This window comes from Choristoneura fumiferana, chromosome 3, assembly GCF_025370935.1.
Source record: "Choristoneura fumiferana chromosome 3, NRCan_CFum_1, whole genome shotgun sequence".
Classification (NCBI taxonomy): Eukaryota; Metazoa; Arthropoda; class Insecta; order Lepidoptera; family Tortricidae; genus Choristoneura; species Choristoneura fumiferana.
In genome coordinates, this window is record NC_133474.1 from 8,743,159 (window position 1) to 8,770,897 (window position 27,739).

At 38.9% G+C, this 27,739-nt stretch overlaps 3 protein-coding genes across 3 annotated transcripts in view; 1 reads left to right on the forward strand and 2 right to left on the reverse strand.

The window, feature by feature from the left end:
• LOC141426093 (inactive dipeptidyl peptidase 10) overlaps positions 1–17,108 on the forward strand; it is a 41,439-nt gene extending 24,331 nt beyond the window's left edge. Inside the window, exons 2-14 of the mRNA XM_074084956.1 lie at positions 745–819; positions 941–993; positions 4,821–5,032; positions 6,387–6,607; positions 6,825–6,928; positions 7,006–7,135; positions 7,305–7,545; positions 7,956–8,271; positions 8,700–8,849; positions 10,412–10,597; positions 11,550–11,707; positions 12,525–12,730; positions 13,206–17,108. Of these exons, the coding sequence (XP_073941057.1) occupies positions 745–819; positions 941–993; positions 4,821–5,032; positions 6,387–6,607; positions 6,825–6,928; positions 7,006–7,135; positions 7,305–7,545; positions 7,956–8,271; positions 8,700–8,849; positions 10,412–10,597; positions 11,550–11,707; positions 12,525–12,730; positions 13,206–13,334 (2,181 nt within the window). The 3' untranslated portion in view covers positions 13,335–17,108. The remainder of the gene's footprint in view (positions 1–744; positions 820–940; positions 994–4,820; positions 5,033–6,386; positions 6,608–6,824; positions 6,929–7,005; positions 7,136–7,304; positions 7,546–7,955; positions 8,272–8,699; positions 8,850–10,411; positions 10,598–11,549; positions 11,708–12,524; positions 12,731–13,205) is intronic.
• On the reverse strand, positions 17,093–17,809 carry LOC141426495 (uncharacterized). Its single transcript, XM_074085428.1, has one exon. The coding sequence runs from the start codon at positions 17,703–17,705 to the stop codon at positions 17,178–17,180; it is 528 nt and encodes a 175-aa protein (XP_073941529.1). The 5' UTR covers positions 17,706–17,809; the 3' UTR covers positions 17,093–17,177.
• Positions 17,810–18,271: 462 nt separating this feature from the next.
• mei-W68 (meiotic W68) lies at positions 18,272–27,530 on the reverse strand. The gene is made up of 10 exons (XM_074085429.1): positions 27,482–27,530; positions 22,865–23,031; positions 22,523–22,777; positions 21,749–21,941; positions 21,514–21,657; positions 20,909–21,102; positions 20,577–20,722; positions 19,571–19,708; positions 18,540–18,711; positions 18,272–18,461 (listed from the first exon to the last, which is right to left on the reverse strand). Exons 3-10 carry the CDS (start codon positions 22,746–22,748, stop codon positions 18,322–18,324), a joined length of 1,353 nt encoding a protein of 450 aa, XP_073941530.1. The 5' UTR covers positions 22,749–22,777; positions 22,865–23,031; positions 27,482–27,530; the 3' UTR covers positions 18,272–18,321.
• Positions 27,531–27,739: the final 209 nt, after the last annotated feature.

Consider the following 27,739-nt stretch of genomic DNA (forward strand, 5'->3'; position numbering starts at 1 on the left):
GCATAGCAGTCAACAAGAAGTACAGTGAGCAAAAAATCTTGCATTAAAATCCAATTTTTGACCAAAAAATATTTCGGTACTGTAACTTGGCGGGCTTTAATAGGACTACCTACCAATATGATACCTGCAGTGTTTCCAAGCTTGTTATAACACAAATTATTTATTTATTAAATTAAAACATGATGTAGATAGTTTATCAAATAATGTATTGTATGTACATGTATTTTAATTCTGGTTAATTTCTGGTAGATTTACGCTGTCTTTACTACTGGCAGGATATTCCATGCCAGCTTTAACATTAAGTTTGTATGGCGAACATAACCTGTTACACAAATCCAATTTGGTAGCGGCTAGTGGCGTGCGCCTCCCGCATCGTACAGTTATTATGAACACAGCCGCCTGAAAGTCTCCCTTAAGCCGCTCTACAGCCGGCTGACCGCAACTTGCCACTTTACCGACCGAGAATGCTTTGCCTACCCACACGAAAACTCTCTACGACGTAAATAAATAAACTTAACGTTAAACTTACCAACACAAAAGCTTAACTGCGTAGATACGTACTCTGTATTTTATAAGTAGGTACGAGTGCCTAAGTAAAAGCTTAACTTTCTATACTTAATTAACTCGAAACCATTGAGTAATCACCTCAATTGGAGGATCGAAAGGCAAAGTTTGCCACAACTTTGATAAAAACTCTGAGTTCCCAGCCGAATCTTTCAACGAACTCTTCCTTTTCTGTTACAGAGGCAGTTGAATGTACGCGGATACGAGTGCTCGCCGAATTTGCGTTTCGTGCTCTTCCAACACAATATCAAGGAGGTAACGATGCTTCGTAAAACTTTTAATTAGTTTTTTATGACATAAACAAGATGGTCGTTGCAAAGTTCACTGCCTCGAACAAAAGCTTTGACGTACCTTCAATGTCATTCCATTTTTTCAGGTTTATCGGCAGACGTTTACCGCTTACTACACTATTTATGACGTCACCAATGAGTAAGTTCAGCTATATATTTTTATATTCAGGGTACTCATGTGTTACGAGAATGATTATGAGTGCCGCATGTGAAGTTTACGGTTATATTGCAACACGCGGTAAATTCAATTTCGCTTTCCCAAATTGATTTTCACTCACAACTCCATTTGATACGTCTATCAAAAACTGGCTTCCATCCACCTTCGCATAACCACAGCGTAACTTAATAGTATTTTCACCTCAGCACCTCAAACAGGCAGGTTTTGCTATGAGAAATCAGTGAGCAAAATCGCATTTTAAACAATCATCACAAAGTAACTTAATATTTTTTTTTAAATGCTGAGTAGCAGTGTTAGGTCTGCTTACTGAATTCCAAATATTTGAACTTTACTTTGATCTGTCATTTCACTTCAACACGAAAAAAGCGAGAGATAGGATCAAATGTGTTGATTACAATCTGAAATTAAATTTTTGATATTAAAAATATGTCGATAGATACCTAATAAATTACATGACAGCGAAATATTTCCAAAATGTAAATTTTCCCGATCTTTTAATAAAGTATGCAACCTCGTTGCACGAAAGCCGCTTCTCTTGTTTTTTTTATTTATAAAATAATTCCGTATACTACCTCTACAGTTGGAATAAATATTTGTTAAATTGAATGAATTTTTAACAAGTCTATTTATGTTTATGTAATAGAAATCTTAATAAAATTCATATTTAAAGGTTTAATAACAATTATAATAAATTATACGTTTATTGTTCAACCTTTTTAATGACCCCAAGATGAGGCTGTTTGCAGTATTAAAAAATAAGTGAGAGAGAGATAGAGAGAGAGAGAGAGAGAGAGAGAGAGAGAGACATTTATTTACACATATTCGATACACAGAAAAAACACGTTAGGATGAAATAATAATTAAAAAAAACATCGAATAGTATAAATTGGGACCCACTCAGCATAATGTTGCGGCAAGCCACAACGCTGTTTTTAAGTGTGACATACCTAGCTCAAGAAGTATTAGATTTGTATTTTATCTACTGGACACTGTTTTTATGGTTTAAAATGTGATTGTTATATTTGTTTCTTAATAATCGGATAATATTTTTTTAAAAATGTGTTTGTTTTGTAAACAGGTAGGTTATATGTGGTTTTATTATTAAGTTACATTTAAATGATGTTCTCGCTGCTGAGGTGAAAAATTGTATGTGTCACACGAGACCAAAGTTTTTTTGCATCTCGTGTATTTGAATCTCTTGCTGCTCTTAGGATTCTAACCTAGAATCACTCGCTAACGCTCGTGATTCAATTATAGAATCCTTCGCTTACTCGGGATTCAAAATCAACACTCGCAACAAAAAACAACTTTGCTCTCTTGTTGCACAAATAACTATTTTATTACTGACGTGTTCTCGCGGTTTAGATGTTAGGTAAAAATCCGAAAAACATTTCGGCTCATCCGGGCAGAGTGCACGATCTCGCTCCCTGTGGAGGAATTTAAAATATCTGCACGATCTCAATTCGTTTCCTTTATAAATTTTTCTCACAAGTACGAGTGGAATTTTAACGGCCGGGGCGGCATATTTTCACACGCGTATGTTTTAATTTTTAATTTCCTCTTTGCACCTGGATGGGAAGAATTAAGAATTCTATAACCATTACTTTCGCGTTTTAGTGTCAGTTTTCCATTCGCCTTAACCAGATCGTGTCAATTTTGGACGAAATCTTTTAACGAGAGTTGGTAAAGAGATTTACAAGTTTACCATGTTATTTTCTCTTACCATGTTATTTTCTCTTCAGCGAATCATATCTACTTTGTGAATTTCTTTTTCTTTTGTTCGGGTGACGAAATCGATTTGAAGATGGATACGTGAATTCGATTCCGAATTTATTCGAAATTTTGCGAGTAGAATTTTAATGTAGTTCAATTCACAACGACTGGAATTGGAATAATATATTTATATATTAATATATATTCTACGGCGGGAGGTTGTTCGTAGCGAACTGAAACTTGCAGCACTTTTGGGAATTTATTAACATGATTATCAAACGGATTAATAACCGAAATTAAATAATATTTTATCTTATAAATGAGAATATTCTCTAGTCGTAGTTTGAAAGTATGTGGGTAAGTAAGAAATTGTGATTTTAGAGCAAGGAGTTCCTTGTTTGTCTCCCTTTGTTAGTAACTTAAAACGTTGTAAACGTAGTATTATACTGTTTTCCTTAAAAGGAACGTCATAACATAATCTATCAATATTAACGCAAGCTTTGCTTATTTTTGAACTAGGTAAATGAGTATGAATAGTCCCGTGGTGTTTATTTATTTATCTGCTAAAACATTCCGATTTTTAAGATATTTCATTTATACATTATTTGATGACCTGGGCCCAATTTCATACAAATTACAAGTAAATAGTATTACTGAATTTCAATACAATATCGCTAAAACTATTAGCTTTTAATTTGTTATGCAACTGGGTCCTGTTCTTAGTGTATGAGTTTGTTTACCTACTTATCTGTTACGCTTTTGCGTTTATGGTTCAGTTACATTAGTCGATAGGGCCCGGATGCGGTGTGCGGTAGATTTCCAACGCATGCCATAGGGCCCGCATTCGGGGAACCGTTGTTGTTTTTCACGCTGCGCTGTATATCTGTCGGCGGCCGATCGTAAAATCCGCCAGATCACGAAATTCCTAGGCATATCGTGAAATGCCGCCATTTCATGAATTGGCTAAGGGACAACCGCCATATCGTTCAAAACTCACTGTTTAGCGATTTGCCTAGTCACATTTGGGCAGATCATGAAATTCCTAGGCATGAAGCGCCGCCATTTCATGATTTGGCCAGTTTAGGCAGATCATGAAATTCCTAGGCGTATCATGAAACGCCGCCATATCGGTTCTGGCACTTCGCCGGCCGCTGCCGCGGCACGCTCGCTTCGCTCGCTCGGCTCGTGCGTCGTGATCACAATTTATACTAACCACTCCTCGCTTCGCTCGTCGTACCTAAATTTTTCTATATAAATAAATAACAACTAGTGAATACTTTATTTATCAACAAAATACTAACCTCTAAAATACGGGCAGACGTGCATGGTTTTTTCACATTGTGCACAGAATCCGTTTGATTCACATAAAAAGAACGGAGCTGATGTTCAAAAGCTTCTTTTGCACTTCTATTTTGAATTCAATCACTATTTTCGGTTTAAAGATCATTTTGTTGCGACGCCGACATTTTTCACGCGCTAAACAAACACGGCCGGTCAGCTGGTCACGGCCGCCATTGCATACGCAGCGCCATCAGTGGCCAAAAAAGAAACTATTTTACGATGTGCCCGGTATAGAGCTAGGAATATCGACGAATGCGTTGCTCTAATCGATCTGCCGTATTTTTTCTCAGGCACATCGTGATATGCCTGGTCAACGTTTAGGCATATCATGAAATGGCGGCGTTTCACGATATGCCTAGGAATTTCGTGATCTGGCGGATTTTACGATCGGCCGCCGACATATCAACCGAGTTATCGACTCATGCATGAGTTCATGAGTTTCACTAGTCGTTATACAGCATACGGGGAGTCACCGCATGCGGTATATCGACCGAGTTATCGATCAATGTAACTGAGCCATTAAACAAATTCTTCGCTGACGAAGTCTTAGGCAACAGCTATTTAACATTAATATAGTTCGAGACCCCGAAAAATAGTACTTAGAATAGGTTTTATCCCGGAAAATTTACAGTTCCCGTAGGCGCGCAATAAACGAGTTCTTCGCGGACGTCGTTGCGCTACAGTTAGTTTTTAATAAAATACGTGGTGAAATAAAATTTGTATTGTCCCTTCAGTCACCACATGCCACTCTTTGGCGACGGCCAAAGGAGTTGGGAATGGCAACACGCCGCGTGGCTGGGAACCGAGGGTGCCTTATTGCTGGGGGCCGACAACGAGGTGCTGGCGCGGCCCGGCCCGCCGGCCAAGATCGCGCCGCTGCTGCGCCTCACAGACGATGCCAGTCCTGGGAGGGTCTACAATGGGGTCTCCGATTGGTTGTATCAAGGTAGATTTTTCAGACTATTTATTATTAATGAACTAAAAGAAATTCTTTGTTCACCCGCGACATTATGATAGCTAAGTTCATGCAAAATAAACCTCCACACGGTAAGAACACACACAAATCCACCACACTAAAGATACTGACGCGTTTCGAACTCAACCAAAGCTCATCTTCAGAGCAACACAACCTTACACCATGCTACCAGATGTTAGACTCTAATACTATGTTTCTATATTATCTATATTTTAAGAAAATATGATAAAAACGAGTAGTATAAAAAAAATAACAAAAAAGTAAAACCGACTCCAAAAAATAAAAAAAATAACAAAAAATGGAACCGACTACAAAACCCTTGAAAATATTTTTCTAGGTACCTACTAGCTCGAAGTCGGTGCCTCAGCAGGAGTGGAACAATAGTCGTCTACCTCACCTACATACTATGGGTTTCAATCACTCCTGCTGGGTCGTACTGAGTCACCGACTTCGATCTAGTAGGTAGTTACCTAGAAAAATATATAAAGTCGGTTAAAAAACAATGCCTACTTACAGGCCACGACAATAATCTACTTTTAGTTCATTGATATGAAACCTCCTCCTCCTCTTGATATTGATTGATATGAATTGATTTGGACCTACGCAAAGTAACGCCTGAATCAATAAATTATTTATTATTACTCTGGTAGCCTAGTCATCATCATCATATCAGCTGTAGGATTGTTAGACATTAGGCTTCCCCTATATATCTCCAGTTGCTTCGGTGAGGCGGCCTACATCCACCGCCAAACCGCGGCTTTAGCGAGGTGATCCACCTCTATTCAAGAACTTTTCGGCCCCAACGACTCCATCTGTTCTCCGTGTTATATGGCCTACCCATTGCCTCTTCAGCGAGCTAATTTGCTTGGATATGTCGGTGACCTAGTGATTAGCCTAGGATTTAACCTAATGGCCTCTCAAGTAAACCGCAAGTTCCATAGAAATTACATTTCCAATCATGAGCTCATCGGTGACTGTGAAAATTGAGAAACTAAGTTAGGTCGCCAATTTGCACTGTCATATCTACACAGACGACCTGAAGCAGCGTTAAGTAGTGTCAAAATTGTTCCTAAATCAAACTTAGACACTTAACAAAGTCACTAATCGAAAATGCATCTGCATTATTTATTGGAATGCTCTTTATATATTCCGCTATTATGTACCTTCGTTCTTGAGAAATTCTTGGAGCACACAATCATTCTAAGAAAATCCTTGTCTTATTTAAATTTGGACAGAACCAACTTCGCTGCCGTTGGCCCCTTACTAGCGATTTCAACCGCTTCATCAGATCACTGGTCAATAATAATACTAATCTGGATTACAGAGGAGGTGACGAAAGCCCCATCATCAGCGTGGGGCTCGGCAGACGGGACATTGGTGCTGTATGTACAGTACGACGACAGTGCGGTGTCGGAGCTGCGGTTCCCGCGGATCGAGCAGGGCATTGGCGGCGTCGGTGCATCGCGCTCTGGATTCCTGCTGCCTGCTTTCAACCAATCTACGCCGTTTGCCTTCCCGGATCACGTCACCATCAGATATCCTACGGTAATAAAACACATTGATTTAACTTAAGTACCATATCCATTATACGTCCTACTGGCCCTACTGCTATTGGACGCATACAAAATCCAGCTGGATAATGTTTTGGACTTTTAGTTCCCTCGTGGACCCATTATAGAAAATATAGAAAAACCTTTAATTTTCTCCTCTGGTGATATCGTCCTAACAACTTTTGCATTTAAACAACCTATTTTTTTTTCAGCCTGGAAGTTCGATCCCGAGAGTCAAGTTATCAATAGTAGCAGTTCAGAATTCGACGTCGCCGCCTCGATGGGAGATCAAGCCGCCAAATACATTAGATGGAATGTATGTCTCTTTCTGATATCTAATGTCTTAGTTAGGTAGCCGAATGTGAGATACTAAATTAAAAAAAATATTTTCAGGGAATATTATCTCATATCAGCCCAGTGGGTGGGCAAAGACAACTCTCATGTAGGAGTAGTTTGGATGAACCGGGCGCAAAACTTAACCGTTTATAGCAGCTGCTACGCACCGAACTGGACCTGTACAGAGGTATAAATATTCATCTTTTTTCTCCTAAAAATGTTCGTGCCTACAGTGTCATTATAAGGCTACTTCACACTCTTAGTTACTAGTTAACTTGAAACGATGCTTCATATCTATGATCATTTCTTGTGTTATGCTGGAACTTCAGGACTCTAATTGTCTCTGCTGGTTTCAGACGCATTCGGAGAAAGCCACAGACGAACCGTGGCTGGAAGTGCACCAACAGCCGGTGTACTCCGAAGATGGCAGCGCGTTCCTCCTGCTTGCAGCTGTACAAGAGGGCGGTGGCCAGTACTACACCCATATCAAACACGTGGACGTAGAACGACAGCGCCTGGCCGTTCTCTCCCACGGCAAGGTCGAAGTAGCACAGGTTCTCGCCTGGGACGAGATTAACCACTTAGTATATTATTTAGGTAACTATCATCACTATAAAACCATGCACATGTAACAAGCCTGTATGAGCTTTAGGTGTTTTAAATTCTAATAATTTAACAACGATTGTGTTGTCAGGTTCAGAGAAAGAAAAGTCGTTCATACCTAAACTACAAACCGACATGCTGAAGGAAACAAATCAAATTAAGTATTTAGGCAGAGTTGAGAATTCTGTGACCTATCATATACGAAACTATCCTAATGTTCTAACCTAACTGTCATTATGTTACTAATAAATGACCATTCATTAGCAAAAGACAATAGAAGTCAAGCATGATGAGTGGAGCGAGAGATAACGGTTAATTCTACTGTATATAAATTCGTCATAGTGTGTGCTATTTGCAATTTCCAAGTGGAACCTTAGATTGATTAGTTACTTTGTGATCTTCAGGTAGTGCAGAGAGACCTGGTCAAAGACACGTTTATGTGGTCCAAGACCCTAGTTACGGTGGAGGGAGCAACTCAGTGCGAGCACGAGCAGAGCGCGAAGAGCCGCGGTGCCTGACCTGCGAGTTAGGAGTGTGGCAGGCGCGGCTGCACTACGCAAACTGCTCTTACTGGTCCGCCACCTTCTCCCCGCCGAAACCCAGCGTTGGGATCACCCACTACGTGCTCGAGTGCAAGGGGCCAGGACCTCCTTTAGCGGGTCTACATGATGCGCAAACACATAAGCTAGAGAGAATAATGTATGACACGAGGCCTTATAAGTAAGTTATGATTCTTAGGGGCTGTTTCACCATCCATTGATTAGTGTTAACTGGCGGTTAGGTGTGATGCCGTCTCTATTTGTTTTGTTCGAATAGACGGAGACGGCATCACATTTAACCGTGGGTTAACGCTAATCAATGGATGGTGATATAGCCCCTTAGCCTAATGAATGTAATGAAAATGAAAAAAAATATTTTAATTATAAAATAGAAATAAAGAAAAGAAAGATTAACGACGTATATGTATGTACAGTATATGTAGTCCAGCCATCTGATTCCTAACGCCTGAATCAATCAATTATAATTTATTATTGTGTTCTATCCGGAACAGCTGAATGAATATGCTTTACTTAATTATGCATGATAGGTAATCCCCAATCATTAACCGCGAACCTGGTGTAATAAAATCTGCAATATTTATATTTCAGATCAGTGCGGTTACGTGAATTAGCACTACCAACTCGTCGGTCGTTCGACGTACAGCTCGGTAGCGGGTCCAAAGCCCGAGTGCAGCTGATGCTGCCGCCTTCATGGCGTGAGGAACTTCGTGATGCTGCATTCCCGGTTCTCGTACAAGTGTATGTATCTTTTCATCACACTTGCTCGTAAACAGTGTCGTAACATGCAGGCTACCTTGGTTGCAACCCCCCAAATAAAACCCTCGACCTTAATGTGCTTGTCATGAAACCCGTGGTCGGTAAATGAGTCATTGCGCGTACTAATTTTCATGTCATGAAGCCTAAGGTCGGTAAATGAGTTTGTTACTGCATGGCGTGCTGCTGCTCCGTGCGCGCGCTGCACACGCACGCCATGCACATGCTGCGGATTGTCAAGAGCGCAATCAGCGGTATCGGCAATTTTTGATAAAATATTAGTTTTTCTTTTACAAATATACAATTTTACTCGCAAATGTGATGAAAAACATTGTATGTCGCACGGGCGGTACTAGAATTACGAACATCGACTCATTAAAGCCCTCAGTCTTCGATTTCGGGCTTCTAATAGACTCTCGTTCGTAATTCCTTATTTACCGCCCTTAAGACACAATGTACTATTATATATGTAGTACCTATGTAATAGAATAAAATCACTTTGTGCTTTTTGTCCTTCTCCATGTATCGGAAGTATGTATGTTCGCTTAGATATTTTAAAGTACGCAACGGATTTTAAATCGGTGTTCACACAGGCATATACTAATATATTATTATGTACAAGCTATCTGAAAATTGGACGAAAAACCTTTACAGGAATATTCAATCAAAGTAGGTAATCCTCAATAATATACAGAAATATTCTGGAATAATTTGAAGACACCCTATACATATAATATAATAACTCGCACTCACTACTCACTATATATATATACGTATAATAACTCATCATCATCAGGCCTACGCGTCTGTTCCAGACGAATTTTGGCGTGTTCCCTGTGCAAAATGTCTTTGGTGGCTGACTAGAGCGATGCGAGAGCGACATGTTCGTCCACAGGCCTGACAAGAGAAGTCTGCGGATGTTGGTGCAGAATCGCCTTGGTGTCGTTTCTCTCTCTCTGCCTTGAGCCAGTCTTCATCGCAATACTTGCGACCCTCCAATACACGTCCGCGCCAATCTGTTAGTTTTTCCGCCAGCTTTTCCCAGCCAAGGTGGTCAATTCTGAAAGCGACCATATCTCAATTAGCGCAGTCCTTAAATCTGAGCAAAGGTCTCCCGACTTTTCTCTTGGTATTAGCCACTGCGCCTAGCAAGACATGACGTGGTAATCGAGTCGCTACAATTCTATGCTCATGCCCTAGCCAACGTAAGCGTCTCTGTTTGAGAAGAGCGGTTAGGCTAGGCAGTTGTGCAATTTCTAGAACCCTCTCGTTGGTGACCCTGTCTTGCCATGAAATACCCAGGATCCTACGCAGACAGCGCATGTAGAAGGAGTTTAACCGACGCTCTTGTTTTGCGTATGAACTGGATTGCGACTTATCCCAGCTTCGCGCTGCCGAAAGATCGCAAGACTAATGCCCGTATAAAATATGTCCATTTGTAACGCTCCTTTTATATTGATACATATTTTTATCCATTGTACTGTGGCTCCTGCTTCTTCCAACTCCTCCTTTTGATATTAATTTCCAATAATGTCATGGTATTGCAGGAACGGGCGTCCCGGCAGCCAGCAGGTGACTGAGGAGTTCATGGTGGACTGGGGCACGTACATGTCATCCCGCAACGACGTAGTGTACGTGAAGCTGGACGTGGCCGGCGCTCGGGGCCTGCCGCGGGCGCTGCTGCGCGGCCGGCTCGGCGGCGTCGAAGTCGCTGACCAGTTGGCTGTTATTAGGTGAGACCATCGACATCTATGGCGACATCTGCGCCGTAAGGTACATAGATGTCAATGGGTGAGGCCCGGGCAGCATAGGACAGCGCAGCGTAGGAAGTCCACCAACTAGATGGACGGATACTGGGCCCAATTTCATAATGAAGTATGAGATGATAATATTAGTGAATATCAATGCAAAATCGCTAAGCTACTATTTAGTTGTACTTTGTAATGCAATCGGGCTCTGGTTAAAGTCGCGGGTTCGTGGTGGATGCAGGCCGCTTCCGACTCAAGCAACTGGAGGTATATGCGGGAGAGCCAACAGTAGACGTCTTTCGGCTAATATGATGATAATCATGAGGTAGGTAGGTACCGCCCAGGCTCACACTTCTGAGTATTTCAGAATTCGCTTTACGCTGCACAAAGCTTTACGATGAAGGAAAAGATTGTGGGGACTGAGAAATCTTGCACGCACACTTGCAAAGCTATAAGCTTTATAAGGTGTGTGTAAAATTCCTAATCCGCAATTGGCTACAGTGGGAACTACAGCCCAAGCCTTCTCATTCTGAGAGAAGAACTGTGGCCGGCAGTGAGACGATTGTAGACAATGTAGGGCGAGATGATGATGTGGGCGAGGTAAATCCAACCCTGTTTTTGTGGTATATAAAATGGTCTTATGCATTTGCCCTATTCGGAGAAACGGGCGGTTAGTTGGGGTAGGGTTGTTGAGTCTTTATTCAAAGACGTCGTTTATTAATCGGCTACATATCAGAAAAATGCTTTTTTAGTACGTGCCCTACGAACAAATAATAAGTCTTATGACTAGTCTAATGACTTATTATTTATTCGTAGACGTATCCCTATGCTTTTTTAATTGACAAAAGAAAAATGACCAATATTTTTTGTATTTTATTTTATTGTCCCCATCCACCTTCATTATCATCTGACTATCATAGGTATTTGCACCTTCCAGATATTTATTGGAGACGTTCAAGTATTTGGACGTGACGCGCGTGGCGGTGTGGGGCTGGGGCTACGGCGGATACGTCACCACCATGCTCCTCGGCAGCCAGCAGGACACGCTCAAGTGCGGCATCGCGGTCTCTCCCATCACCGACTGGCTCTACTACAGTGAGTTTACTTCATACAGCTTAGAGCGGTGCTTGAAAAAATTACCACACCAGGATTTCAGGACAGTGTCCACAGGGATTCCCATTAATAACATTGTGGTCTTAATTTATGCTACGCTATATGAAGGACATTCATGTAAAATTTAATATAAATTTTATTTTTTAATCATGCCCCTTAAAACAATTATTGTGACGTATACACAGCGACTCAAAATTTAGCCCACTACATACAAAATTACCTATGAGTACTACTGTATATATTTGAGGGCCAGATTTTTGCCGCTCAGTAGGTATATTTTTCATCACACTTGCTCGTAAAAAACAGTGTCGTAACATGCAGGCTACCTTGGTTGCAATCCCCCAAATAAAACCCTCGACCTTAATGTGCTTGTCATGAAACCCAAGGTTGGTAAATGAGTCATTGCGCGTACTAATTTTCTTGTCATGAAGCCCAAGGTCGGTAAATGAGTCATTGCTGCACGCGCACACCCTCCCGCAGCTCGGGCACGATATGCAGGGGAGGATGCTGGCGCTGCCCTAGAGCGCAAGGTATTGGCAATTTTGGCATAATAGTACATTGTGTCTTAAGGGCGGTAAATAAGAAATTACGAACGAGAGTCTATTAGAAGCCCGAAGTCGAAGACTGAGGGCTTTAATAAGTCGATGTTCGTAATTCTAGTACCGCCCGTGCGACATACAATGTTTTTATCACATTTGCGAGTCTCACTCAGTCTTCAACTTCGGGCTTCTAATAGACTCTCATTCGTAATTCCTTATTTACCGCCCTTAACACACAATGTACTTTATTGTATGAACAGACGCGGCGTTTACGGAGCGCGTCCTGGGCGAGCCGTCTGTGAACTACAAGGGCTACGTGGAGGCGGACGCGTCCCAGCGCGCGCACCACGTGCCCCCGCACGCGCTCTATTTACTCCACGGCATGGCCGATATGAGCGCGCCCTACCCTCACGCGCTGCAGCTCGCAAGGGCGCTCACCGACGCCGGCGTGCTGTTCCGACACCAGGTGCGTTGCGCATAGAAGGTATCACACACACATCTTGCAACGAGGGGTAGGACCCAACCGACATTAACGCACCTTACGTGCAGGAACTCCAGCTACCCCGCGTGTGCACCGACGCCAGCGTGCTAATCCAGTACCAGGTACGTTGCACAAACTTGCAAGACCTGTTGGGCTTCTAATAAGGTGCGGCCAATAATGGCTGGGTTCTACGAATAAATAATAAGTCTTATTTATTCGTAGGCTGGGTTGCTATACTGATTAGGATTATCTGCATGAGCGCGCCTTCCTCGCACGCATTCCTAGTCACCCGGGTGCTCACCGACTCCGGCATACGTTAAATGAACTACAGAAGATATCACGTTGCATAGTGCGTGATCTGTGGCGTCGTAGCACCGTACGTATATTCGACCTATTCTGATGACCATTTTGGGAAGATCCAGCTGAGGAATTAATTAATTAATTGCTTGATTTGTTCCAGACGTATGCTGATGAAGGGCACGAGCTGAAGGGCGTGATTGAGCATGTGTACCGGTCCATGGAGGACTACCTCCGCGAGTGCCTCTCCCTCGACCCCGAGGACACCAAGCTGCCGCCGCCCGACAGATAAGGGCGGCGCCCCCCTCCCCTTACGTCATCAGCAATAACTTGTCCAGGCTACCTCCGGGGCTATTGTTATCATATTAAATCCTTGTAAATATGTACTTACATGAGATAGTGCTTTAATGAAATGTGTTCCCCCATTTGGTTAAGTAACGCCTTTTGTTGGGTACATTGAAGATGTCTTATGTGACGACGATGTGAATGCGAAGCTGCTTGTGATTAGATTAGACGATAGTTATGGCTGTAAAAGGAGTCGGGTTTGTCCTTAAAAAATGCATAAATATAACTAACAAAGCTAATTAGCAATAGTAATTTAATTAGAAAGATACGTAATTGATAGAAGCATACAGTGGGCTAAACTGTTAGAATAAAAAGTTCTTCGATCAAATTTAAATCAATAAGACCATAAAACTCTGCTTCAGCACCCTTCGGCTAAACTAACATATTGTGTCTTTGCTAACTCTAACGTAATGCCTAGATAGTGAATAAATTCTAGACAAGTTAACCTATTTCACCAGTACTTTTATAACTTCCTTGGTGCCGAAGGCTCGTGCGCGGCGAACTACGTCGGTAATAATGTGATCATACTTATTCAAAAATTTCGAGCTTGTCCCATTAAGCTTTTACTATCTACTATTTTCTACCGCCACCTTTACTATACCAAAGCTTTTTCTACATTCTCTATTGACTCCTTCGAAAGGTCTTTTAAATTACTTATTTTTAGAGACCTTATGAACCCTACTATACCTACTGTTACGCAAAATAAGGTTTATAGTTGTTTTATATTCCCCATCTCGTTATTCTTATACTCGAACATGTTGGAGTAGGAATGAGAACCCTGTGTTATTCAAATTGTTGTTGTTGAAGTTACTGCAAACCTATCAAGGAGCTTATCACGTACATTACGACTAAGCATATACATCATAATATAGATACAAGTTTTCTTTGAAAATGATTCTTTTACACATACCCAAACACGGCAGCATTCGAACAACGTGAATTAAATTAAACGTGCTGTTGAAATACCTCATGAACATTTTAAATAGATAGAAAATCTATTCATAACGTATTAATAAAATTGGTCGAAAGAAATGCATTTTATAGTGATCCGTAATAATTAGAAATGAAGTGACCTTGATTATTCCCTAACCTTAGCTGCTTTTGCTCCAACATAACAGTTATTAACCCTCCTAGACTTTAAGACAATTAAATGTAATTATGCATTCACTTTCACCTCTATCATACTAGCTAGTACAAAAACTACATATTAGTGATATTTTAGCCTAAACCTTTCTTATTATTATATCGTGTGAAGGTACCGAGTGATTAGTAACGAAATTAACTTCCGAAAACGTAGTTCAGGCCAATGCGGGTAATAGTTATAAATAAAATAGTTTCAAATAATAAATAAACCATATGTAATCTAAATCTTAATATTTTGTAGTCGGTGAATATCGTTCACAGTAGAAAACGGAACCGGTACAGTTTGGTTGTACAAAATTTGCCTTTCTGATATAACTGGGTAAATATAGGCAGTCGTCGAGTTGATTTGTAAAGTAAATATACCATTGTTATTGGTTTCACCGCGACGTGGCACGTGGCACGACTATACATATAGGTACTTCATCGTTGTTATATAGAGATAAACGTTCGCCGATATGTATAATATTATCGGGAACCTACATAGACGCATATCGTACATTCCATGTTTGTGAAGACTGCCAATTTGGTCTAAATTTTAAAATCATTGTATTTATTAAATACGGTACGTCGAAGAGATTAATTTCAATTGCAATTATGGTCTTAAGGATGCTGTGATTCTTCTATTGCGTAATTTTAACGATATTGAATGAATAAATATATTATTAAATAATTATAATATCTCCATCTGATATTATGTAGGCCTAGTGAAATCGATTTCGTTGTAATTATTAAAATATAATAATTTATTAATTAATGTTAAGGTTAATATTAATTTAAGATATTTTGAAATACTTCCATTATATTATTGTAATGATATTGCTTTGTTCTGCAGACTTGATTAAATAAAGAGACAATATAATACGGGCTACGTATACATCACACAACATACGAGGTTTTATAGTTAGATTAAATACGAGAGAGTTCGGAAACCGGGTGCTTTAAATTTTACATCTGTTGTATGTATTGGTTTCATTAGCGAATCTGTTCCTTAGGTGAACGGTAACGGTAGTCGATATAGGGTGCAGGCACGGCCTTCCACTCCGGCGCACCCGCCCCGCCCGCTGCGCCGGCGCACCGACCCGCGCAGTCCCGCGTTCACACGTGGTCGACGCTAGCAAATAATACATTCTTATACCTTTGTGACTAATTATTTAAATACAACATTTTCAGCAAATAACACCAATTTAATTCGTGTGTTGTATTTTGTACAGGAAGCAAATAGTTAATTGTGAAGAGTTAATACTCAATTTTAGCACGATCTTGAAATTACACACTGCTTTTCACCAATGTAACTCTACTTCTTTTTATAAATTAATAGTCCCTTAGTCTTCCATTAAAATCAAAGCTTCCGTACCTTAACGACTTATCCTTGGATTTAAAGTTAGGAACCAACCGTTTTACACAAAACGTTGCAAAGCAATTATTCGATGTTGCAATCATTGTAAAGATTAATCAATAAATGAAATAGGTAAGCTATGAAAACAACAACACTAAAGGTGTATACAATGATTAAATATTTTTATAGGTAAGGCCGTTATGTGATGACTATGTCAATTATTTCCTTATTCCCATCGACTCGACTACAAAGTGAACGTAGCGGTTTAGTTTCGTCGTCACCATTTATTATGTCCTAAGATAAATCCTTAGAAGTTCGATTTGTTTAGTTGAAGCAGGTTCAGTAAATGGATGTGGTATATATGTAAATCAGTAATGCTGTGTTCTTAGGAACCCTTCGCAGATTGATCTTGAATGTACTCCACGAAAATTACACAAAACGTCCATGTTTAAAATCTATAATTAAGAATGTATTTGTCTTAATATTAATATTTAGTATATTAAATTACCATGATATTGCCTTGAGCAGGTTAGTTTCTCTTACACAAACTGTAAAAATTAGGCACAAAGTTTCAAATTACTTCTCTTATCAAAAATATTCCTTTGGACCGTCTGACAATTAGCAGGGACAATTTTTTTGATGAATGTTTAAGTGGAGTGCAATCAAGATGCAGTGTAGTGTCCGCCTTCGAAACTTTAGAGTGACGCGGGTAACTTTCTTAGTGGTTAGATTGATGATGTGCGTGATATTGAATACAACAATTCCCGTACATTAACATGACGAAAAAAACTACCAAACGAGAACGCTTTCAAGTAGCAATAACTGTATTAAGTAAATAATATTTTATGAAGTAACAATAAAGGTATTAGAGTGAATTAAATTGAAAAGTCTGAAGCATTAAGACTTGCCGGGTGTAGACTTTGGATAGTTATTTAGACTGTTTTTACTCAAAGTTGGTGAAACTAAATGAAACTAGGCTAGCAATCTGAGCAATAAGTAGGTACACATACTCATTTCGGACGAATTATTGTATTCAGTAACGCGACTTTGATGGTGTAAACCCTAGGTAAAGCATCTAAAATCTACGTTGTTGTTAATCAGTGTTATAAATCTTATCGTCACGTTTAAGAGTTACAGTGTTGTATAGATCGGTACGTTTCATTTGTAAATTCTGAGATTATTCTGTTATTATTGTAAAGTTTCTTTAAATAAATAAAATTTTGAAATTTACATAATCGTTCATTGGGAAGTTTTATTGCAAACAATCGGTGCTGCAAGAATTGTATCGAATACAAGTTAAAGCAATCCGTGTTACTTTTCTGGCAATCCGAAGCGTATACTGCTGGCCCCGTCTTTGCAGCGCCTACTCCACATTTCTGCACTCCTGAAATACCGCTCCAAGTGTTCGTCCTTGACGCTCATATCCGTGGGATTAACGTATGTGCTGGTAGAGTCACTGAAGGCGCCTTCCGAGTTACAATTCGAACGCGACAAGTTGCGCATCAATTCGTAGTGGGAAAAGTTCATAGACATAAGAGATGCATTGTCCATGTTCTGCGTATAGTTCGACCCGACGCTTTTGGTATCAAGAAACATGTCTGTCATTGTCATGCCGCGTCTAATCGGACTGGTACGCACGCTACACGTACTATAATCTACACCGATCCTTCCTTTTTTCAGCCCGCACAGAGCCAAATCAAGAGACTTAACAGCTTCGTTGGCGTTAAACGATTTGCGCTCTCCCCGCAGTCTGAGGTGCGGCCCGCTAGCGTTACAAGACTTAGCTCTTCCTGTAGACTGCTGCTTCTTATCAAATGGTGTAGCGCCATTTTGTTCCATGTTCTATGTGAGTTTACTCGTAAATTTAATTATTATTGCTTTGAAGCTCATTGTGCGTCAAAGTTGAAATCGTTACATTTTGAACTACTGATGACACTGTCAAATTGAAAGTTATTTAGAAAGATGTCTGAAGAAATCATGTAGGTCGTTCCGTGGCAAAAAGATGATGGTCAATCTCTGACCAATGAAGAAAATTATAACTCAAAATTGTGACCACACCTGGTAAAATGGAATGCTCTAACATTTGACCGTTAAAAGTACCTTACGTGAAAATAAATTACTAGAAAGCAAGCCATATCAATAAGACAATAGTGACATCTCATGAAGCAAACTCGTAAGTTCTAGTGAGCACAAGGAAATTTGTATTTAACTTGGGCTTACCCAAGTTGGTCTGGTCATTACTAGATGTCACTGTGCACAAGTCAATTAAGCGCCATCTATCACTAACGACGTGTACCATTAAGGGTTTACTTGCAAAAGATGGGGGTGCTAGCTATTCCCGTTCGTGTTTCATGTGAATGGTGTAACTGACATTTGTAAAACTAGGTGGTGCTATGGGTTCTTAATTCTAGAAAACGTTCATTGTGAATTATTTTTTTTACTTTTTGCAAACACTTTAACCTAGATATTCAGCCTGAATAATCTTCGAAGGGAGATAAGCATCACAAAGAGCTGCACTAGTTGGCGCCAACGCTTCTATTTCTGCCTTTACTCCCGACGCCAGCATTGCATTCAGCTCGTCTTTGATTCGAGATCCTGAAATTATTCAATTCCTGGTAGTTATATTCTTTTGAAATGTCTAATTATTTCTCTAGTCACTTATATTTTGTTTACCAGAAGGTGTATCTAAATAAGGTCTTCTTAAGAGCGACGCTAGTTTACGCTTGTCCAGATCGGTCAGAGAGAGACGAGTTTCTTTAGGTGCCAGGGTCATGACGTCGTGATGGCGAGCTCCAAGCAGCAACAAGGAGCTGCAGGCTAAAGACGACGAGAGGTGGGATTGTGCCTGTCAAAATAGTATTTAATACAGTTTTAGACAAATACTAACTACTAGCCACTACTAGTCATTAAAGACGGAAATGAATGAAATTGTTTGTGTTCGAAATGGATTGATAAATATCTTTCATAACGTTCACTAAACATAAACATACATTCTCCCATTTCCATCTCTGGTCATCCGCGAATGTCTTTGATAATAAACCAAAATGTTATATAGAGACCTATTGACTTAAATAGAACACACACACACAAACATCACGCCTGTATTCCAAATGGGGTTTTCAATTCAATGGTCGTTACCGCTTCGGAGCCACTTTTAGCAATTTTAGGTTTTAAGTTTGACAAAAAAGGTATAACAGTGACAGGTTGCTAGCCTGTCACCACACGGTATACCGAGTCGCCTCTTACGACATCCACGGAAGAAGTGGAGAGGTGTAATTCTAACCCGATACCACACGGGTGTCGAACCCACGGGTGTTAAATAGAAACCTTAAATAAAAAAGAAACCAAACCAGAGAGCCGATTTTGACACTATGTACCACTATAATATTAAAATGGTATAAACTGACTTTTTATTTAAAATACAAGTACTCATAAAAGAAAGACTGCTGCGAATTAAATGCTCTAGGAATAAATAGTTTTCGTATTAGATAGGTATAGGTAGAGTCATTCACGATGACGCGTGCCGTGATTCTTAGTACAATGTCATTAATGGCTAATTTTGTCAAAATCACGCGTCTTCGTGGATGACACTAGGTATACCTGGGGAAAAATACTTGAATGGTAATTTAGAAGAAACAATTCACATTTTTGAAAGATATTTTCACGGGTATGATTTAAAAAAAATCCCCCAGGGAGGATTATACCAGGGAGCCATATTTGTAGGTGAGGAATATCTCGAAGCCGTGGGGGTCAGCGTCCACCAGAGCGAGAGCTGGTAGCTTCAGTTCCGATGTGAGACGACTAAGCAGCTGCCGAGTACAAACATCTGGGTAGCCCTTACCCTAAAATGTTTTTGTTTTGGATGAAAAAAAAAACAAATAAAAAAAAATTGTTTCCTAGGTACTGGTAGGGACAGTATTTAAGTGACATTGATCCAGAATAAATTTGAATCTATTTATCAGAAATTTAAAATAGGTATGTAATTCAAGAAATTAGTGAAATTACTGTTTGTTTTATTTCTCTTTTATCACAAAAAATAGGTACTACGTTACTCGTAAAAGAAAAAAAATTAAAGCTCTACCTAGAGCGAGCTACTCTAGCGCGAGTGTTGCTTTAGTTAGATTATAATACTTATTCCAGAATATTAAGGAAAGTTTAGATCTAAGAACTAACGATTAGTGCATGACATTTGCATTTGCAGGTGGTAGGACCTTGTGCCACCATCTTGCTCACTAATCCTGCCGTGAAGCAGCAGTGCTTGCACTGTTGTGTTTCGGCGTGGAGAGTAAGACAGCCGGTGAAATTACTGGCACTTGAGGTATCCCATCTTAGGCCTCTAGTTTGGCAACGCATCTGCAATACCCCTGGTGTTGCAGATGTTTATGGGCGGTGGTGATCTCTTACTATCAGGAGACCCACTTGCTCGTTTGCCATCCAGTCGAATAAAAAAAATGAACTTTTGTAACAAAAATACTTTATCTTATTTATTATTTACAATGTGTAGAGCTTTGTTTTCAGTTGAACTTTAGTTAGTTATTGTAAAATTATCTATTATAAAATGTAATAAATAATAATAATAATTTATTTCACGAAACACTTTTTACATAGTTATAGGTATTGTCCTTCAGACTCCGAACTAGGCGAAGCCTGTATCTCGGTAGTCTGCGACACAAAATAATAAATAGGTACACAAAAGCTGTAAATACTCACAGTCATTATGATGACAGGTCCTAATCTGATCAAAGCTCCTTCGTCTAACAACTTCTGGAAAATTGCATCTTTCTCCACTACCAATATGTATTTGGCTGATGATTTGAACTCCTTTATACCAATAATGTCTTGCATTATTAAAGTTCCTTAAAATATGTGAAATAAATTATATTTATTTATTTTTATTCTCACATACGGTTTGAAGCCATCTAAATAACTAAATATGTGGTTGAAAGTTATTAAACCAGATAGCCTAATGTGGAAGACCCGACAATTTTTATCCATTTCATTAATAATAGAAATAGGCAAGAATAATAATTCATAATACTTGCCATTGGAAGCCATACAGTTGACCACGGTTCCATCCCTGGCATGTATAGTCAAAGGCCCAGCAATAAGTCCTTTGGAGGTCGCTACGATGCCCAAATTCCATGGTGGACTCTCAAGGAGACAGCATACATCCCTCACCGCCACATCCAGGTTCCCTTGGTTGCGTAATCTTGATACGTTTTGGTAAAAAAGTTCCCTGTTGGTGTTTTAAAAATTGTGTCGGATTTGGTCATACGAGAAAAGTATTAAACTCAATATGTGAGTCGCTTTAAAGTGAAATTTGTCTGCAAAAAACTATCAATTTTGTCAAAGTTTCTACTAGTACCTAAATAGGTACCTAAACTCGCCCAAAGATTTTCTCTACCTAAAAACATTAATGACTATTTTCATACACAGTCTGAAAGACTGTGACAATCAGCTTTATTATTGATCATTTTCTCATGTGACATAAAAAATGGTGAAGTAGTTGCTTGGGCGACTTTACATGTTATTTTTCGATAGTAATTGGTGAGTTCATTTTACTGATTTACGTTCTGATTTCCAGCCAAAGTATAGTTAGTAGTAAAACCAAGTTACAGTAAGAACATAATGAAAAGGTTTTAATTACCGTCTAGTAACGATCAGGTTTTTTGATAGTAATTCATGGACCTTAGTTAGTACGAAAACTATTCTATTAAATCTTGTTTTGTCTTCAGTGCTCGAATAGTGCAGAGTACTTTTCTTGGCCTCCGTAAACGATTTTAACGTCACGCTGTGTCAAACAAATGCAAAAAGAATTATTCGCCACTGGATACTGGTAAAATATTAAAATAAATTAATATTATTTTGTAAATTAAACTTACCGATCAAGATCATAAATGCAGTTTCCCCACAATCGCTGGTTTCGTATTGTCAGTTTAGGTGTGCCACCACTAATCGCTGTTTTGTTGATTTCGCTAAGAATTTCTTCAACTTTCTTTATTATGGCCTTCTTAGCATCGTTGGATTCTTTTATGATTATATCTAAAGACTTCTCAACTCCTTTATTTATCAATCCTTTAAATTTGAAACAGACAATAAGTCAAATCTTTTCTGATTATAAAATTTGCTTCGATTTAGTCATCATCATGTACCTACTAAATACTTTATTAAAGTAAATACTTTATTGTACATAAAACACAAAAATAATACAAAAAGAAAACAACAAAACAAAAGAGTACAAAGGCGAACTTATCCCTAAAAGGGATCTTTTCAAGCTAACCTAACCTCATGTGTTTGACCTATGTATGTAGGTACGACCCACTGCCCGGCACGGTACCTTATCCTTTTCAGTACGATAGGGATTGACTCTAGTTCCTAGCAGCCCAAACACGGATTGGGAACTTCATATACATCGTTGAATTTCTTTTAAGTTTGTTTACGGTATGAGTGAAGTTCCCAATCCACGAGTAAACATAATTATGTTTACCAATATTTCAAACAGTCGTTCGTATATATCTAAGTATGTAGCCGTTTTAATACAATGCCACAAATGAAGAAACGTCAAGTGATTTCGTGCACAATATATCTAAGTAATGTAATGCTGAGATTAATAAAATAAGTGCCCTAATAAGTGTGGGATGAAAGGTTTAACTTACCTTTATCCACTATCTTATGTGACAGCATTTGCTGTACTTCACTAAATTCTAGTTTTCTTCCCGGTAGTAACAAGCCACATTCATTCGAATTTATAATTTTCTGATGGCTACTGTTAAACAACTTATCAATAGCTGCTGCCAGTTTAGGATCCTGTTTAAATGTTACTACGGCATCCGATAGTAAATCTTTCGTCTGTATCAACAAATCTTTGTTCATGAGCTCCATTTCCAAAAAAAGGTCCTTATTCAAGTCACCTTTAAAGCAAAGATAATTGACAAACAAATCCAATGGAGCTCTATTAAAATAAACTACCGGTAAAAGTGATGATGATCCCTACCTACCTAGTGGCGAGATGTTTATCAACCGCAAACAATAACAGCGTCACAAAACCGAGCTCGTAAAAGGGCCTCGAGACAATAGCGCAGCTCCTCGAGTGTTTTACTGCGAAGCCGAGTGAACAAGCGAACGGGACCAAATCATCGTCGGTGGCGCATCCGACTTGCTTGCACTGAAAAAATGACACAATAGATTTAATCGAGAGATAACCGAGGCAGGCGTCTCGAGGAGCAGATGACACGGCGTGACGACCTGACAAAGGGCGTGAAATGACGTCATAATAGCCTCGAATTATCGCTCCCTCTTGTCTCAAGCAAATATTTAACAGCGGCCCCATTTTGTCCTGCTTCTTCGGCAGGAGATCATAAATAATAGAGCTCCGGCAGACAAATGATGCGGACCGTTACCGCAGCCTTTGTTATACGTGACATATTGCAAAGAGGCGATGTTTACGTCTTATTATGGACTCGGATATAAATTATGGCGTAGCCCCGTCATTCTTGGTAAACCACAATGCTAAGTGTTAGAGAATTCGGAAAGTGATTTAATTTTGTACAAAAACGCGGTTCAGTGTTGCACGGTCATTAAACATGTAAATCATCGAAAGTGGTTTTTACGTATTTTAAACATAAGTGTCATAACGGCCTAAAAGTTAAACTGAAATATAATTAAATATTCGCTTTCACATTAATATTAAACTGTATCTTTTACCAATAGGAGTTCATCTTTCTAATGCATTTAGCTTTCATGCACATGCATGCCGCTTTTATTTACCGATACAGTTAGAGTTACTCTAGCTACTAATAATAAAAACAATCGTTATGAAGAATTATAATCACTTTTATAAATGGTTGCAAATTATTCTGCAAATGAGCACTCGAGGTGTGAGAAAGTAACACCCGAAAAGATTTCCCATTGCCGACGGCCGCGGCTCCCCGAGGCGAGGCGATAGCATCAGCGGGTGACAGCCCGCACAAATACCATACAAATTGTTCGATAGCTCCTCCAAATTGATTGTCGCAATTATTCGGCGAACCCTTTCGCGACGGCGCGACCGCGGGGAGGTGAGAACGCACTTATCTGTTCGAACGATCGTGACCCAACTCTTTGAGTCTTTGACTTTAGTGTGAACCAACAAACCAGCAGTTGGGAGGTCGCCGCGGGACGGCACCCGGTTATCCGCCATTATTTTTTGTCACGATCTTTGCACCGATATCGACGTGATAAGACTGCCGTTTTCTTATGATTATTAACGGCTTGGCTGTCGCATAAAGTGTTTAACGATTTTTTTTTGTTTATCATAAATTTTTGACTGATTTTTAAGAACCAATGTATATGGTGGCATGTTTATGACGTAATAAATGTGTTTTCCCCTTTCAATTTGTGAGGTTAAAAAGCTTACTGTGAAACTAAACGATCTTCTTTGATAGCTTCGGATGACGAGCAGTTTGATGGCCGCTTGGAAACGACATGTGCATAAACAAAACAGAAGCGCGTAGCGTCAATTTTTTTTTCGTCAACAACTTCCCACAAAGTTCAACCTCTCCAGTGGTCAGTGGACCGGCATTAAATGCAACAGTTATGAAAATAGGAAATAACACAGTAGCGGCATTGTGCCTCGCTAGTGGCAGCGCGCGAACCGCGGGGCGCCGGCCCACAATGGACCACCATCGCGTTATCTGGATGCCCGATACGTTGCCGCCTAATTGACTACTCAAATGTTATTTTAATACTTTGTTATTGAAGAATTTGAGGATTTAGTTGAATTAAAATTCGATGAGTAATAGCTACTTTTATGTATCAGCTGTTATATCGATGTTATCACTTCATTGCACTTGTAAACTGTGATGAATGTGTCAGGTCACAACTAACAAATTTAGTCTCATAAGCAGAAAATGTGCAAGAATAGGAGGACGAAGAAGATCAGAATATAAGAATACCTACCTATAAAATGGGCATAGACTCCAGAAACACTGAATCAAAAGCAAGATCGTAAAGTAAGTGCCTATCTTTATTACGCATTTAAGTAGTCTTCTAGCTCCCAACTTCACAGCGTAACTCGAATAGCATGCTGAATTTATTACACATTGTAGGTACTTAACACAATTTTTATAAGCCCTCAAATGAACCCACATTCCCACACGAGTGGTGAAATCGCAACAGTTTCTCACAAGGAGAGGCTACTTACTTTTGTGTTCAGAACAATATGAACAATCCCAAGTTAGCATCAGACGTCTAAGTATGATTGTATATCGAGAGTGCAGTGCTACGGGCCACTTGTGAATTGTTAATTATTCGCCTTCCTTAATGGGATATGATCGGGTTTTGAGTTTTTGTTAGTTTCGTGTACTTATAAGAACTATCGGTTCCATTATAATATGTGTTACTCTTTGATATTATAAGCTGGCATTTAGGTAGGACTTCGTAAAAGTTCGATTATAACACTCAAGGAAAACAAACGCAAGCAGAGTTTTATCCCTAAGCTGTTCGCTTTCTGAGAGACAAATGGAAATTAAATTTATGAATGAATTACTTTAATTACATCGTAGCAATAAAAAAAAATTAACTGACCTAACGAGAATACCCACTATTATTTATTACTAGTAGCCCTCTTATTGTCTATTGTAAGAAATTTGATTTGAATTATATTAAAATTTGCAACATAACCCAGTCTCAAGTTCATAAGTCAATGGTCCAATATCGATATAATTTTTTGTAAAAAAAACTATTCGTTGCTTTGTTTTTCATTTTTTTCTCATTTTGGTGTTAATTATCAACTTACGAGTACAACACAGCTTAGTGTCTTAACTCATGGTTCAGATCTTGATAGATAAGATTGTTATTGTTACCATATTCAAGCATTTCAGGATAAAAATGTGACATTGACGAAGGAAGTAGCGCGAAAATGACGCGATAAAGTTCCTAATTTACTTTAACAGTTAATTAGACATATGTAGTTTAACAAGCAAGTGCTAAGTACATATACTGTGTGAATAAAAATATGAATGTGCTTAAACAAATTTTAATCAAAAAACTTAAGCAGCATCCGTAGTTATTAACACTTTCGTGGCAAGCTCGGTGAAGTGGCAACCCACCGCGTCGCAATATTGCCCCGGCGCAATCCATGCCGTTCCCACCCCACTCGTGCAATCCCCACTAACATTTACATGCTAACAAAGCGACTGTCACACATTAAACACTATAATTATACTATCCACTAGATTTATAGCATAAAAACAATGCTCAAGTGCGTTTCAACCCTTTTTGTTTCGCGCACAAAAGTAAGCGACGAAACGCGTTGCTCATTTAGGGGGTAATTAAAATGAAAGTTCTCATAATCAGAAGCAATTAAAAATGCTTTTGTTGTTTTTTCAAGACAAAAAATGCTATAAATAGTATGCGTGTGACCTTTCATTTATTTTTTTGATCCTGTTTTCCTGCATTGATGTGGCTAACATGCGATTTTGGATTTTGTCTTGATTTGATCATCTATTTAAAATACCATACTACTACAGTAGGAAGAATAAACCAAAAAAAATATCTGTAGTAAAAAGCCTTGGTGTACTTGTACATTACGAAAATACTAGTAGGATTATTTTCTTTATAAATTTAACAATTAAGTAAGTAGTCATTTATTTTGTATGTTTTGAACATGAAACTACCGTGAGACTCACTCATATTTAAACTCAATTTAAGACGTGAGTTATCCGGGTCAATATAATTTAATATTTTGTATGTTGGCGGGTTTTATTGTAACATTTAATATTTAGCATACATACATGTACTCTAGGACTTCGCTTCCATTTTAGAGTCCATTAACATGACGTTTAACCCGAGCTAGAACCAGTCTGATCACGACAGACAGGTGCACCCGCAAACAAGGCGAGCTTATTCCTTACTCTAATACTCGTAAGTACATAGGTCCCTACACGCTGAATAAATCAATTCAAGCACTTTTTATTTTACTTAAGTTCTTCCTGCGCAAAAGGTTCATTTATTTAATCACCTATGCTCCTGGGTGCAACGGTTAATCTTATTTATAGGTAAATATGTTTCACTTGGATTTTGTAACATTTACCCCCTGATTCACCATCCACTGATTAAATTTATTTCACGTATAAATGTGATGCCGTCTCTGTTTGTTTGTTCAAATAGACGGAGATGGCGTCACATTTATCCGTCAAATAAAATTAATCAATGGGTGGTGAAATAGGCCCTTAGACTATTTATATTTGACGACCAATGCAAAATTTACATACTTAACTCTACAATTTATAAGGAACAATGTCTTTCTGTTGCCTTCAGCTGGAGATTTAATATGATTGTCTATAACTGCTTTTCAAGACTTTGGAAAACCTATTAAAAAAACTCTAAGGATCGGAATCTCATTGTACCTACCTACTTATCTTTTCGCAAAAAATGTCAGACAGATAAAATCCATGAAAACTATCATGAAGTTATCCTTGACATAATTACTCGGAAGTTTATTCTATAAAACTGCACTTAAGTTCCTACCTAAAATTTTGTTTGTGAATAAAACACAAATAATGTTAAATAAACACAAGTTAGTGCTGCAGTTATTTGAAATCACAAATGACACAAAACATGAAGTATTCACTTACCTGATAATTTAAGTAGTTAATTACATTAGGTAACTACTTCATTATTTACTTATTTACTTGTAAATCCTAAATTATCGTTTTAAAATGTAACAAAGTTTTAACGTGAGTTTTTGTTTTTAGTAGAGCAGTTTTTCAAATGCAGTGACACACTTTCCTTTTGCGCGCTCGAATATTAATTTTGAAATAAGAACACGTTTGTCTATTTCTCATTATATTTTTATTTTGTGCCAGTTCGTTTTATCCTCAAATATTAAACCA